This window comes from Pseudophryne corroboree, chromosome 3 (assembly GCF_028390025.1).
Source record: "Pseudophryne corroboree isolate aPseCor3 chromosome 3, aPseCor3.hap2, whole genome shotgun sequence".
Taxonomy (NCBI): domain Eukaryota; kingdom Metazoa; phylum Chordata; class Amphibia; order Anura; family Myobatrachidae; genus Pseudophryne; species Pseudophryne corroboree.
In genome coordinates this window covers 196,109,897-196,125,808 of record NC_086446.1, presented here as the reverse complement: position 1 = coordinate 196,125,808, position 15,912 = coordinate 196,109,897, and the positions used below count along the sequence as shown (strand labels likewise).

General features: G+C 46.7%; 1 protein-coding gene across 1 annotated transcript in view; it reads left to right on the top strand.

Annotated features, from left to right (window-relative positions):
• Window positions 1-15,912, top strand: part of MAT1A (methionine adenosyltransferase 1A) — a 71,261-nt gene that overhangs the window by 44,164 nt on the left and 11,185 nt on the right. Inside the window, exon 5 of the mRNA XM_063958760.1 lies at window positions 4,886-5,029. Coding sequence (XP_063814830.1) covers window positions 4,886-5,029 — 144 coding nt within the window. The remainder of the gene's footprint in view (window positions 1-4,885; window positions 5,030-15,912) is intronic.

Here is a 15,912-nt window from a genome sequence, read left to right as displayed (position 1 = left end):
CACACACACACACTTCAAAACTGTGTTTGTGTGTGCCAAAAAACTGGTGCGCCCATTTGCCGGAAGGAGCATGGTCACTGAAAGTGGCCACTCATTTCTCATCACTCTGAGAACATTCCTTTACATTCCATGTGCACCTTAATTCATACTTGCCTACCTGACCCTCTCCATGAGGGAGAAAATGCTCTGTTCCTGGACTTTCCTGGTAATGTAAGATTGCCATCACCTGTGGTGAGCTAGTTAATTGATAAGAAAGGTGTTTCACCACATACATTACCAGGAAAGTATGCCTTACTTATATGATGTTTTGAAATAATGGGGAACCTCTAAAGAAATGTATCCTCCCTGGGAAGATGGCGCCTTCAATGGGAATTCACTATTCATGTAGGATATCATCTGGAAGATGCCTGTTTGTGTAGGAACAAGGTCATCTTCATACAACAGCGGTTTAACTAGACTCGTGCCCCCTTTGTTACTTCCTGACCCGTGTTGTCTCCCAGTACATCTAACTCAGCACATGTTTACACGCTGAAGTGCTGTGCAATTCCAATATGTAAAAATAAATTCCAGTCAATGGAATTTCACTCCAGACTTGAAATGATAATTTACTACTGTAGCTACTATTAGACCCAATTTGCAATGGAAGTATTAGAGCAGAAAATAGGGACTAATTTTGTAGTCTCTAGTGAGAAAAAAATGTTAGGAGATATATTCTGTTGCTTTTTGCCCTATGAGTTTCTTAAATGTTGAGAAAGTTCATATTTGGTACCTCATACCCCAGGACAGCTCATGGGTTAAGGCGCACGTCCTCAAGGCACACAGATGGTCCAGGCTTTAGGTATATCCATGGCTCAGCACAGATGGTTAAATCAAATTGACTAAGGTGCTGCTAATTAAGTCACCTGAGGCCAAACATGGATAAACTTAAAACCTGAACTGTTGAGGTGCCTTGAGGACTGCATTTAAGAACATCTGGGTTAAGGTATACAGGGTAGAAAATATATTTTTGGTGATTTGTTCATTTTCCCCTACAAAATACACAAACTATGGGGTATATGCAATCCCGGGCGAATTGCGGCTTTTTTTCGGCCGTTTTTAAATTCGACACAATTCGACTGTCGAATTCCGGCCGCCGGCGCCGGAATTCGACATATTCAATAAAAAACGGATTCGACAGTCCCGCTGTCGAAAAACGGACCAATTGACGGATTTTGTGCGTCCTGGATTCGACTTTTCCGACAGTACAAATAGGGTTAAAAATCCGTGAAAAAAATTGCGTGGGGTCCCCCCTCCTAAGCATAACCAGCCTCGGGTTCTTTAAGCCGGTCCTGGTTGTAAAAATACGGGGGAAAAATTGACAGGGGATCCCCCGTAGTTTTAGAACCAGCACCGGGCTCTGCGTCTGGCCCTGGTGCAAAAAATATGGGGGACAAAAAGCGTAGGGGTCCCCCGTATTTTTTGAACCAGCACCGGGCTCCACTAGCTGAAGAGATAATGCCACAGCCGGGGGACACTTTTATACCGGTCCCTGCGGCCGTGGCATTAATACCCCAACTAGTCACCCCTGGCCGGGGTACCCTGGAGGAGTGGGGACCCCTTCAATCAAGGGCCCCCCCTCCAGCCACCCAAGGGCCGGGGGTGAAGCCCGAGGCTGTCCCCCCCCCATCCATGGGCTGCAGATGGGGGGCTGATAGCCTTGAGTAAAATGAAAGAACATTGTTTTTTGCAGCAGAACTACAAGTCCCAGCAAGCCTCCCCCGCAAGCTAGTACTTGGAGAACCACAAGTACCAGCATGCGGGGGTAAAACGGGCCCACTGGTACCTGTAGTTCTACTGCAAAAAAAATACCCAAATAAAAACAGAACACGCACACCGTGAAAGTACAACTTTATTACATACATGCCGACACACATACTTACCTATGTTCACACGCCGACTGTGTCCACGTCTCCGTCTGTCAACGTCTCGAAGAATCCGGGGTACCTGAAAATAAAATGATATGCTCACCTAAATCCAGTGTCCGGTTCTTTTATTTGTAATCCACGTACTTGTAAAAAAAAAAAAATGCATACCCGATCCACACGGACTGAAAGGGGTCCCATGTTTACACATGGGACCCCTTTCCCCCGAATGCTGAGACCCCCTGTGACTCCTGTCACAGAGGGTCCCTTCAGCCAATCAGGGAGCGCCATGTCGTGGCACTCTCCTGATTGGCTTTGCGCGTCTGAGCCGTCAGACAGCGCATCGCACAGCCGCTGCATTAGTTTCAATGGTGGGAACTTTGCGGTCAGCTCAGACGCGCAAAGCCAATCAGGAGAGTGCCACGACGTGGCCCTCCCTGGTTGGCTGAAGGGACCCTCTGTGACAGGAGTCACAGGGGGTCTCAGCATTCGGGGAAAGGGGTCCCATGTGTAAACATGGGACCCCTTTCAGTCCGTATGGATCGGGTATGCGTTTTGTTTTTTTGGCAAGTACGTGGATTACAAATAAAAGAACCGGACACTGGATTTAGGTGAGTATATCATTTTATTTTCAGGTACCCCGGATTCTTCGAGACGTTGACAGACGGAGACGTGGACACAGTCGGCGTGTGAACATAGGTAAGTATATGTGTGTTGGCATGTATGTAATAAAGTTTTACTTTCACAGTGTCTGTGTCCTGTTTTTATTTGGGTATTTTTTTTGCAGTAGAACTACAGGTACCAGCGTGCCCGTTTTACCCCCGCATGCTGGTACTTGTGGTTCTCCAAGTACCAGCTTGCGGGGAGGCTTGCTGGGACTTGTAGTTCTTCTGCAAAAAACAATATTCTTTCATTTTACTCAAGGCTATCAGCCCCCCATCCGCAGCCCATGGATGTGGGGGACAGCCTCGGGCTTCACCCCTGGCCCTTGGGTGGCTGGAGGGGGGGACCCCTTGATTGAAGGGGTCCCCACTCCTCCAGGGTACCCCGGCCAGGGGTGACTAGTTGGGGTTTTAATGCCACGGCCGCAGGGACCGGTATAAAAGTGTCCCCCGGCTGTGGCATTATCTCCCCAGCTAGTGGAGCCCGGTGCTGGTTCAAAAAATACGGGGGACCCCTACGCTTTTTGTCCCCCGTATTTTTTTGCACCAGGACCAGATGCAGAGCCCGGTGCTGGTTCTAAAAATATGGGGGATCCCCTGTCAATTTCCCCCCCCGTATTTTTACAACCAGGACTGGCTCAAAGAGCCAGAGGCTGGTTATGCTTAGGAGGGGGGACCCCACGCAATTTTTTTCGGGTTTTTAACCCATTCCATTAAAAAAAATATATATATATTTAAAAAAATATATAAATAATACTTGTGGCTCCTAAAAAGACAAACCAAGTACCTAATCCCTTCTAATATAAATAGATATGCTATTAGCAATAAAAAAAACACAAAAAAAAACATGTTTTAATTTTTTTTTATTACATTCCGCCAGCAGAGTGAGGCAGAATGAAATTGACGAATTTACTGTCGAAAAGCACTGTTGTCGAATCGACATTCTTCAATTGAATATACTTTTGTCGAATTGCCGCATTTTTACCACTGCAGACATGTCGAATTTAGAAAATGTCGAATTGCAAAAAGTCGAATCTGAAACGTCCGTTTTTTTGTCGAAAAGTACTGTATTGCATTGTCGAATTCAATTCGACATGTTTTTTTGTCGAAAACGTCCCATATTTCGAATTTTGCGGCAATTTGCCGGCAATTGCATATACCCCTATAACTATTAACTGTAATATTCTACTAAATGAAATCTCTTCTAAAAACAACAAAAAAAATGTTGCAGTTAGATTCAATAGGAAATAATAATAATAATAATAGTGTTATTTTCAGCAAAGCCAAGCTTAACAAAACGTAAAAATTCTTTCCGTCATTGGGGTGCAAACTACCACCCATAAAGAGGTGGTCTGTTGTAGACATATTAAGCATATAGTTAATGTAAATTAATTCCAACCTATTTTTTGGTTGGCTACATATGTCCTCTAGCAGAGTATATCTACAGTTTTCTGAATCTGATATACTGTATTGTGGTTGGGTGCTGTAAACAGTACTCACAGCTGATAAAAGAAAGTGGACTTATTTAAGCTATAATTTATTTGAAATGACTGAAAACATAGGGGGTCATTCCGAGTTGTTCACTCGCAAGCGGATTTTAGCAGATTTGCTCATGCTAAGCCGCCGCCTACTGGGAGTGAATCTTAGCATCTTAAAATTGCGAACAATGTATTCGCAATATTGCGATTACACACCTCGTAGCAGTTTCTGAGTAGCTTCAGACTTACTCGGCATCTGCGATCAGTTCAGTGCTTGTCGTTCCTGGTTTGACGTCACAAACACACCCAGCATTCGCCCAGACACTCCCCCGTTTCTCCGGCCACTCCTGCGTTTTTTCCGGAAACTGTAGCGTTTTTTCCCACACGCCCATAAAACGGCCTGTTTCCGCCCAGTAACACCCATTTCCTGTCAATCACATTACGATTGCCAGAACGATGAAAAAGCCGTGAGTAAAAATCCTAACTGCATAGCAAATTTACTTGGCACAGTCGCAGTGCGGACATTGCGCATGCGCATTAAGCGGAAAATCGCTGCGATGCGAAGATTTTTACCAAGCGAACAACTCGGAATGACCACCATAGTTTCAGTAACTTCAAATAAAGCACTGAGGGGCAGATTTATTAATATGGTGAAGTGATAAAGTGGAAGGTGATGACGCTCCAGCCAGTCAGCTCCTAACTGTCATTTTTCAAACCTAGCCTGTAATATGGAAGTTAGTAGCTCATTGGCTGGAGCGTTATCACCTTCCACTTTATCACTTCACCAAGTTTAATAAATGTGCCCCTGAATGCTTACATTTTGCTTCTCTCATTTCTGCTATAGGGTTTGATGTTTGGCTATGCAACAGATGAGACGAAGGAGTGCATGCCACTGACCATTGTCCTTGCCCACAAGCTTAATGCAAAACTTGCAGAACTAAGACGCAGTGGGGAGCTGCCGTGGCTTAGACCAGATTCCAAAACACAGGTAAGAGGCTGTAAATGTTTGTGTCCAGTGATTTTTCTTCTCCTTATGCTCTTTATCAAGTGACTGTGGTTTACAGTATTGAACCACAGATTGTAAGCTCTCACAAGCAGGGTCCGACTCCTCAACCCTCATTGCTTATCCTTTGCTTACTTAAACTGTCTTCAACGGCACCAAATCCCACGGTTTTCTGTCATCCTGATACTTATGTCAGTGTTGTCTGCTGCTGTAGCTACTGTATGTTTATTTACCCTGTACTTGTCCTATATTGTCTTCAAACAAAGTCACTATTTTCCTGTTTTGATTATTTTGTTTATGTACTCTGTAATTGGGTGCTGCGGATCCCTTGAGGCGCCAAATAAATAAAGGATGATAATAATAATAACAATAAAGAGCACATAGGCACAGCGACAAAAATATTTGTTCATTACGTAATGGCTTCTACTTGGCCTCGCTATCAATAATGACAATAATAATTATCCCTTTCACACAATAAATAGAGTACATTAAGACAACACGTGCACATTGTAGAGCTACAAACCTCCACTCCAGATATGACTATACACCATCAGGTGCACCATAGACACATCCACCAGCCCTATGGCAAATTTCTCTGTCTGAGTATGACCTCCTTTGTGAGCTGTGTGTCTTTGAACGCAGCTGCTTTCGGCAACATACCCATGGCACACCCATTTTGGCTTCATCACATCTGTTTCCTAACTAAATTTCTAAGACGAGGCATCCAATCCTCTGCTGCGTCTCTGTGCCCAGACAACCAGAATCCATGAGCATTGCGACTCAGACACATGCACAGTAAAAAGTCCACCTCTGAATCAGGCCTTATTTGATTTTAAGGGGGAGATGTGCTATGCCTTGGAAAGAGATAAAGTGGAAACCGATAAAGTACCAGTCAGTCAGCTCCTAACTGCCATGTTACAGGCTGTGTTTGAGAAATGACAGGAACTGATTGGTTGGTAATTTATCTCTCTCTGCTTTATCTCTCTCCAAGACTTAGTACATCTGCCCCAAAGTGAAGTACCACTTTGCAGAAGTTGTGAATTTATAAAAATGTAAGCATTTGTGACTGTCATATATAGTGTGGTACAGTACTTTAACAAGATGAACCAAATTGACTCATTACACGCCGCCTCTGCTGTGTGCGCCGTGCGCCGCGCTGTGGAGGGAGAAGAGGACCAGCGCCGGGCAGCGGAGAAGGAGGAGGAGGGAGGGGGAGCAGGGAGCCGCAGCAGCGCTATGTCATTGGTAGTAAGCGCCGCTGCAGCATCCCCCTCTCCTTCTATATTGGCTGCCCGGCGCTGCTGTGGATGCTGGGATGCGGTTCCTCCATCCCAGCATCCACAACAGCGCCGGGCAGCCAATACGGAAGGAGAGGGGGATGCTGCAGCGGCGCTTACTACCAATGACATAGCGCTGCTGTGGCTTCCTGCTCCCCCTCCCTCCTCCTCCTTCTCACCTCACTGCCTGCACCGAGGGAGCTGCACGAGGAGCCTGACTGCCAGCAGGGAGATGGTAAGTATCTCTCTCTCTCTCTCTCTCTCTCTCTCAGGGGGTCACCGTCTGCCGCAATGTGTAAAAAGGGGGATGGCTGCCGCAATGTGTAAAAAGGGGGATGGCTGCCGCAATGTGTAAAAAGGGGGACGGGCTGTAAAAAGGGGGACTGGCTGCCGCAATGTGTAAAAAGGGGGCCTGGCTGCCGCAATGTGTAAAAAGGGGTCCTGGCTGCCGCAATGTGTAAAAAGGGGGACTGGCTGCCGCAATGTGTAAAGAGGGGGCCTGGCTGCCGCAATGTGTAAAAAGGGGGCCTGGCTGCCGCAATGTGTAAAAAGGGGGACTGGCTGCCGCAATGTGTAAAAAGGGGGCCTGGCTGCCGCAATGTGTAAAAAGGGGGACTGTCTGCTGTAATGTGTAAAAAGGGGGACGCTGTCTGCTGTAATGTATAAAAGGGGCTCTACCTGGTGTAGTGGCGCTACTGTGCAGCATAATTTGAATAATGTAGACTACTGTGCACCGTAGTATGAATTGCTATTATTTTGTGGCCACACTCCTTTCCCGTGAAGCCACGCCCCTATAAATTGCCCCCATCTTACATGGGGGGGGGGGCGCCACTGTGTCGTTTCTTGCACACAGCGCTAAAATGCCTAGTTACGGCACTGGGTGAAGGCATAAGGAAGTGATAAACCAGTGATAAATGCAAGGCGATAAACACACCAGCCAATCAACTCCTAACTGTTAATTTACATATTGGAGCTGATTGGCTGGTGTATATATCGCCTTGCTTTTATCACTGGTTTATAACTTCCTTATGCCTTCTCCAGGTTAATACATCTGCCCCATAATTCTTTATTCTACATAGTCTTTTCTTTAACTAGCTATTCAGAATAAGGTCTTCATCTCCAAGTGATGTTGTACTTTGGGCTTGATTAAGCATTCCCCTTTCCTGATAGTGGCCCTGCTTGGGAGAGACTTATGGGTCTATTTAGTATACACTGCCGACAAAGCATACCAAATTACTGGCAGTGTTCGACCCAATTTCATACTTTCCTTTTCTCCATAGTTATACTAATAAGCATGTTAGGACAGTCCATGCTTTATTGGACTGTCACAAAGATGGCTTTTGCAAGTGCTAATGACGTCTTCTATCTAGAGAACATGTGCCGAGAAGAATAACTGTAAGAATGGGCCTGATTCAAATTAATTCTCAGCTACAATGGAGCAGCTGTGTGAAGATGTGCAAATGTTGCAGCCACCAGCATTTGTACTGAGATGCCCACTGGTGGCTTTGATAATCAGAGCGGCTGCATACAAAGACGCAGCATCTGTCGCAGCTCAGTCAATCACTGAAGTCCTGAGTAGCCTTATAGGCATGCATCATGACCACAGGATGTAAGGAGCTATGTGGGATCACAACCACAACCTCAAACTTCCCCACAATGGTCACGACCAGTGATGACTCCAGAGGTGGGGCTGCGTCACAGTCCAAAATTCAATTAGAGGAGCCACGCCAGCTGCGGCTCCAAACACTGCCAGTCAGGACTCATTGGCAGTTGGTATGGCTCCATCTATTTGAATTTTGGACTGCGCGCAGCCCCACCTGGTTGCAACACGCCTGCATTTTTGGCGACTCGTAACATTCCCCAAATGGTCTCTGACTGTCAATCACTTTGCAAATAAATCCTCTCTTCAACCACTGTAGCAAGACCACCGTGGCACCTGCGCAGACAATGTAGATGCCAACTGTCAATAATCGCTTAACTATGAAAAAGTCGGGTTTGCGTACATCTCCGAATCAGGCATCTAGTGCATATTATAAATATACAATTGTGGCTATTTGCTGTGAAACATGTAATAACCCACTGGTTTTCGATTTCTGCTAATTAAAACAAGAACAGATTTTAAATAGTATCATATGACACCAACTGTATATAGGATTTCTCTTACGTACTAGAGGATGCTGGGGACTCCGTAAGGACAATGGGGTATAGACGGGCTCCGCAGGAGACATGGGCACTTTAAGACTTTAAATGGGCGTGAACTGGCTCCTCCCTCTATGCCCCTCCTCCAGACTCCAGTTGGATACTGTGCCCAGAGGAGACTGGTCACACACTAGGGGAGCTCTACTGAGTTTCTCTAGAAAATAGACTTTGTTAGGTTTTTTATTTTCAGGGAGCACTGTTGGCAACAGGCTCCCTGCTTCGTGGGACTGAGGGGAGAGAAGCAGACCCACTTTCCTAGACTGATGGGCTCTGCTTCTTAGGCAACTGGACACCATTAGCTCCAGAGGGTCTGAACACTGGTGTCGTCTAGCTGTTCGTTCCCGGAGCCGCGCCGCCGTCCTCCTCACAGAGCCGGAAGATAGAAGCCGGGTGAGTATTGGAAGCAAGAAGACTTCGCAGGTGGCAGCAGACGTCAGATCTTCGTGAGGTACCGCACAGCGGTCGCGCTGCACGCCATTGCTCCCACACACACACAAGGCACTACAAGGGTGCATGGCGCAGGGGGGGCACCCTGGGCAGCAAAATTTACCTCAGTTACTAGACTGGCACTGTATATACCCTGCATAGACAGGGTATACAAACCCCCACCAGTATAAATAATAGCGGGACCGAAGCCCGCCATCAAGGGGGCGGGGCTTCTTCCCTCAGCTCTAACCAGCGCCATTTTCTCTACAGCTTGCTGCAGAGACGCTGCTCCCGGACCCTGCCTTGCTATACACAAGTAACAAGGTGCAAAACGAAGGGGGGGGGGGACAATAATTTGGTGCTGATTTGATATATTTATAAATATATAAAAGCACTTACAGGTCTGGGGTATTTTTAATATTTCAGACTGTGGCGGCGCTGGGTGTGAGCTGGCAAACTCCCTCTCTGTCTCTCCAAAGGACCTCATTGTGGGTCTGTCCCCTATATTTCAGTGTGTTTGGGGGTGTCAGTACGTGTGTGTCGACATGTCTGAGGCGGAAGGCTCTTCGAGGGAGGAAGGTGAGCAAAATGTGGTAATGACTCCGTCGGCACCGCCGACTGCTGATTGGGTAGACATGTGGAATGTTTTGAATGCTAGTGTGGCTTTATTACATAAAAGGTTGGACGAATCCGAGTCTCAGAACCAATCATGGGGGCAATCCATGGATATTACTGTGTCACAGAACCCATCAGGGTCCCAGAAACGTCCCTTTTACCCAGATAGCAGACACTGATACCAACACGGACTCCGACTCCAGTGTCGACTATGATTATGCGAGGTTACACCCAAGGGTGGCCAAGAGTATTCAGTACATGATTATAGCAATAAAAGATGTATTACATATCACAGAGTCCCTGACAGAAGGATCCTCTGTGATCTGTATGTTTAAGGAGAAGAAACGTGAGGTAACGTTTCCCCATCTCATGAACTGAATGCTCTATTTGAAAAGGCTTGGGAAACTCCAGACAAGAGGCTGCAGATTCCCAAGAGAATTATTATGGCGTATCCTTTCCCCTCACAGGACAGGTTACAGTGGGAATCATTACCCTCGGTGGATAAAGCCTTGACGCGGTTATCCAAAAAAGTGGCCCTACCGTCCCCGGCGACCCTAAAGGTTCCTGTGGACCGCAAGCAGGAAACCACTTTAAAATCAATTTATGCGACTACGGGAGCCCTCCTCAGACCGGCAGTTGCATCGGCATGCGTGAGTAGCGCAATTGCAGCTTGGGCAGATAACTTGTCATCAGACATGGACACCCTCGACAGGGATACTGTTCTGTTAACTTTGGGTCACATCAAAGACGCAGCATTATACCTAAGGGAGGCTGCGAGAGATATTGGCCTCTTGGGATCAAGGGCCAATGCCATGGCAATTTCAGCTAGGAGGTCGCTGTGGACCCGTCAATGGACTGGTGATGCTGACTCCAAGAGACTTATGGAGGCTTTGCCTTACAAAGGTGAAGTTTTGTTTGGGGCTGGCCTCGCGGACCTGGTTTCCACAGCTACCGTGGATAAGTCTTCTTTTTTGCCTTTTGTTCCCCCCAAAGCAAAAGAAAACGCCTCAATACCAGATGCAGTCCTTTCGGTCTCATAAATTCAGAAAGGGACATGGATCATCTTTCCTCGCCAGAGGTAGAGGAAGAGGGAAAAGAACACCAGCTACGGCTAGTTCCCAGGAGCAAAAGTCCTCTCCGGCTTCTGCCAAATCCACCACATGACGCTGGGGCTCCCCTGCGGGAGTCCGCACCGGTGGGGGCACGTCTTCGGCTCTTCAGCCAGGTCTGGATTCAGTCGGACCTGGATCCTTGGGTGCTAGGAATTGTGTTCCAAGGGTACAAACTGGAGTTAGAAGACGTGCCTCCACACCGATTTTTCAAATCGGCCTTACCAGCTTCTCTCCCAGAGAGAACAATAGTTTCATCGGCAATACAAAAGCTGTGTCAACAGCAAGTGATTATCATGGTTCCCCGGTTACAGCAGGGAAAGGGGTTTTATTCATATCTATTCGTGGTCCCGAAGCCAGACAGTTCGGTCAGACCGATTCTGAACCTAAAATCCCTAAACCTGTATTTGAGGAGATTCAAATTCAAGATGGAATCTCTCCGAGCAGTGATCTCAAGTCTGGACGGGGGGGGGAGGGGGGGGGGGGGGATTTTATGGTGTCACTAGACATAAAGGATGCATACCTTCATGTCCCCATATACCCTCCTCATCAGGCATTCTTGAGATTCGCTGTGCAGGATTGTCATTGCCAATTTCAGACGTTGCCGTTTGGGCTTTCCACGGCCCCAAGGATTTTCACCAAGGTAATGGCAGAAATGATGGTGCTCCTGCGCAAGCAGGGTGTCACAATTATCCCATACTTGGACGATCTCCTGATAAAAGCGAGATCAAGAGAACAATTACTGAAAAACGTGGATCTCTCTCTGAGAGTGCTACAACAACACGGCTGGATTCTAAATTTGCCAAAGTCGCAGTTGGTTCCGACAACTTGGCTGTCGTTTTTGGGCATGATTCTGTATACGGAAAGACAGAGGGTTTTTCTTCAAGTGGAAAAAGCTCAGGAGATCCAGAACATGGTCAAGGATCTGCTGAAACCAAAAAGAGTGTTGATTCATCAATGCACTCGAGTGTTGGGAAAGATAGTGGCGGCCTATGAGGCCATTCCGTTTGGCAGGTTCCATGCAAAAGCTTTTCAGTGGGACCTGCTAAACAAGTGGTCAGGGTCCCACCTCCAAATGCATCGGATGATAAGCCTGTCTCCCAGGGCCAGGATCTCTCTCCTGTGGTGGCTCCAGAGTGCTCACATTCTAGAGGGGCGCAGGTTCGGAATTCAGGATTGGGTTCTCGTGACCACGGACGCGAGCCTCCGAGGCTAGGGAGCGGTCACACAGGGAAAAAACTTTCAGGGAATATGGTCAAGCCAGGAGGCTTATCTACACATAAATGTGCTGGAATTAAGGGCCATATACAACGGCCTGAGACAGGCGTAGCATCTTCTTCGCAACCTACCTGTTCTGATCCAGTCAGACAACATCACAGCCGTGGAGCATGTAAACCTACAGGGCGGAACAAGGAGCAGAGCAGCAATGGCGGAAGCCACCAGGATTCTTCGCTGGGCGGAAAATCACGTGAGCGCTCTGTCAGCAGTATTCATTCCAGGAGTGGACAACTGGGAAGCAGACTTCCTCAGCAGGCACGATCTCCATCCAGGAGAGTGGGGACTTCATCAAGAGGTCTTTGCAGAAGTGACAAGTTGCTGGGGACTCCCTCAAATAGACATGATGGCGTCATGCCTTAACAAGAAGCTTAGGACATATTGTTCCAGGTCAAGGGACCCTCAGGCGATAGCAGTGGACACGCTAGTACCACCATGGGTGTATCAGGCGGTCTATGTGTTCCCTCCACTTCCACTCATCTCAAAAATATTGATAATCATAAGAAGAACAAAGGTTCAGATGATACTCATTGTTCCAGATTGGCCTCGAAGGGCCTGGTATCCAGATCTTCAGGAAATGCTCACGGAAGATCCTTGGCCTCTTCCTCTCAGAGAGGACCTGTTATAACAGGGGCCGTGTGTGTTCCAGGACGTACCGTGATTACATTTGACGGCATGGCGGTTAAACACCAGATCCTAGCTAGGAAAGATATTCCAGGGGAAGTCATCCCTACTCTACTTAAAGCTAGGAAAAAGGTAACGGTGAAGCACTATCACCGTATCTGGAGGAAGTATGTGTCTTGGTGTGAATCCTAGAATGCTCCTACGGAGGATTTCCAGCTGGGTCGTTTTCTCCATTTTCTACAGACAGGAGTGGATATGGGCCTAAAGTTAGGCTCCATTAAGGTGCAGATTTCGGCCTTATCAATATTCTTTCAGAAGAATTTGGCTTCTCTTCCAGAAGTGCAGACTTTTGTGAAGGGAGTACTGCACATCCAACCTCCTTTTGTGCCCCCAGTGGCACTGTGGGACCTTAACGTGGTGTTACAGTTCCTTAAATCACATTGGTTTGAACCGCTTCAAACTGTTGACTTGAAATTCCTCACTTGGAAAGTGGTCATGTTATTGGCCTTGGCATCGGCAAGGCAGGTGTCCGAATTGGCGGCCTTGTCTCACAAGAGCCCCTATCTGATTTTCCATGTAGATAGAGCGGAATTGAGAACTCGTCCTCAATTTCCACCCAAGGTGGTTTCGTCATTTCACATGAACCAACCTATTGTGTTGCCTGTGGCTACGGATGTCTTGGAGGATTCCAAGTCCCTTGATGTGGTCAGGGCTTTAAAAATCTATGTAGCCAGAACGGCTCGTATTAGGAAAACAGAGGCACTGTTTGTCCTATATGCGGCCAACAAGATTGGCGTGCCTGCTTCCAAGCAGACTATTGCACGCTGGATCTGTAACACGATTCAGCAGGCTTATTTTACGGCTGGATTGCTGTTACCAAATCGGTAAAGGCCCATTCCACTAGGAAGGTGGGCTCTTCTTGGGCAGCTGCCCGTAGTGTCTCGGCGTTACGGCTTTGCCGAGCGGCTACTTGGTTGGGTTCAAACACTTTTGCAACATTCTATAAGTTTGATACCCTGGCTGATGAGGACCTCATATTTGCTCAATCGGTGCTGCAGAGTCATCCGCACTCTCCCGCCCGTTTGGGAGCTTTGGTATAATCCCCATGGTCCTTACGGAGTCCCAGCATCCTCTAGGACGTAAGAGAAAATAAGATTTTAAACCTACCGGTAAATCTTTTTCTCCTAGTCCGTAGAGGATGTTGGGCGCCCGTCCCAGTGCGGACTGAAATCTGCAATAGTTGTACATTGTTATTGTTAAGGTTACACAAAAGGTTGTGTTACAGTTGTAATCAGGCTGTTGCTGTTTTTTGTTGTTCATACTGTTAACTGGTTTACTTATATACCATGTTGTACGGTGTGTTTGTAGTGTGAGCTGGTATGTGTCTCACCCTTAATTAACAAAATCCTTTTCCTCTAAATGTCCGTCTCCTCTGGGCACAGTTCCTATAACTGGAGTCTGGAGGAGGGGCATAGAGGGAGGAGCCAGTTCACGACCATTTAAAGTCTTTAAGTGCCCATGTCTCCTGCGGAGCCCGTCTATACCCCATGGTCCTTACGGCCTTACGGAGTCCCCAGCATCCTCTACGGACTAGGAGAAAAAGATTTACCGGTAGGTTTAAAATCTTATTATTTAAATTAGATTGAAGTATAGAGTGTAAATATTTGTGGCTTCTTGTCTACTTTTCTATATGGTTGCAACGTAGATTTTAGTTAGACAGAATTGTGATGCATTGTTGTACTGTGGTACTGTATGTCCTGTACTACCATCATCTGCTAGTGTTCATTTAATTATTAGCAGTCAAGAAAGTTGTATGTCCCCCCAAGAGCTGTAGCAGGAAGAATGATCCACTGCTCTGTATGCTGAATACACCAGTTACCTCAGCTGCTCCACATAAACTCAGATCTAAACTGGAAACCTCATGAATCAATTTGTTGCTGCAGGAAAGCAGCACATGTTATATGTTATCCAACAAAAATGAGAAAATATGAAGGCTGAGCAGTCTCAGGGGTCTATTCATGAAGCAGTGACAAGAGTGGAGAAGTGAGCCTGTGGAGGAGTTGCCCATGGTAACCAATCAGCTGCTCCGTACAATTGTATAGTATGCAAATTATAAATGTTACTTCAATGCTGATTGGTTGCCATGGGCAACTTCTCCACTGGCTCACTTCTACACACTTTTCACTACTTCATGAATAGACCCCTCAGTAACTCTTACAAATGTCCTTAGTTTATCAGTTGATCTTAGTAAAAGGTGGGCAAGGTGTATAAAAAAAGTTACATGCACTTACTGTACGAGGAAGTCTGAGGGATCTATTTACTAAGCCTTGGATGGAGATAAATTGGACGGAGATAAAGCACCAGCCAAACAACTCCTGTCATTTTTCAAACCCAGCCTCTGAAATGACAGTTAGGAGCTGGTTGGCTGGTACTTTTACTCCGTCCACTTTATCTCCATCCAAGGCTTAGTAAATAGACCCCTGAGTCTTTTGTTGGTTGCATGTCTGCAACTTTATGCAAAAACTGCAAGAAGCCATTCCTTGGTGTACTGCCATGCATCTGAAAGTGCAAGGACTGAGACTCCCACTTTGAGCTTTTATTTGATGCTGAAATACTGCTTGCTGCATCTTTGAATGCAACCAAGGATGGACTGCCCATCTGACACTGCTGGCAAATGCCAGAAGGACCGATGGCCATGCAGAGTGCCCAGCACCTAGAGGCAGGCTAAATTGCTCCACCTCCTGGTGCTCTGGCCTGGCATACTACAGAGAGAAGAGACATGCTCCCATGACACGCAGCATGTTCATGCCACCTTGTTGTGCACAATAATAGGCATGTGTTGTTATACAGCCCCAGTCCATCCCTGGATGTACAGATGGGTCCACCGTTATCTTGAGTAGTTTTCTGTGCCTAGTCACAACATGATTTATTAGCATAAACCCTTCATCTATTGTTCTCAACTGCAATACAATACAGAGAACAATACAGCAGGGGATTAAGTCATTACAGCAGGGGATTAAGTCTGACTGGTCATTCACAGTTAATCCTATTAACAGTCACGATAAATTTGGACCCATCTGTAATCATTGGTTGTACCTTCAAAACTTACACCAGCCTTAGGTACAGACTGACCTTTAGAGTATAGCCTCCAATGTGAACAGCTATGCGTCTGGGCTCACAACCACTTTAGTGACATGCCTGCAACACTTCCAAAACACGCACATAAATTGGACCATCTCTGTGCATAGCTACCTCCCTTTAACCTCACACTCACCACCCAAGAAGTCACAATACATTTTCAAGACTGTGTGCCTCTCTGTGTGCACTGTGGATGCATGTGCAG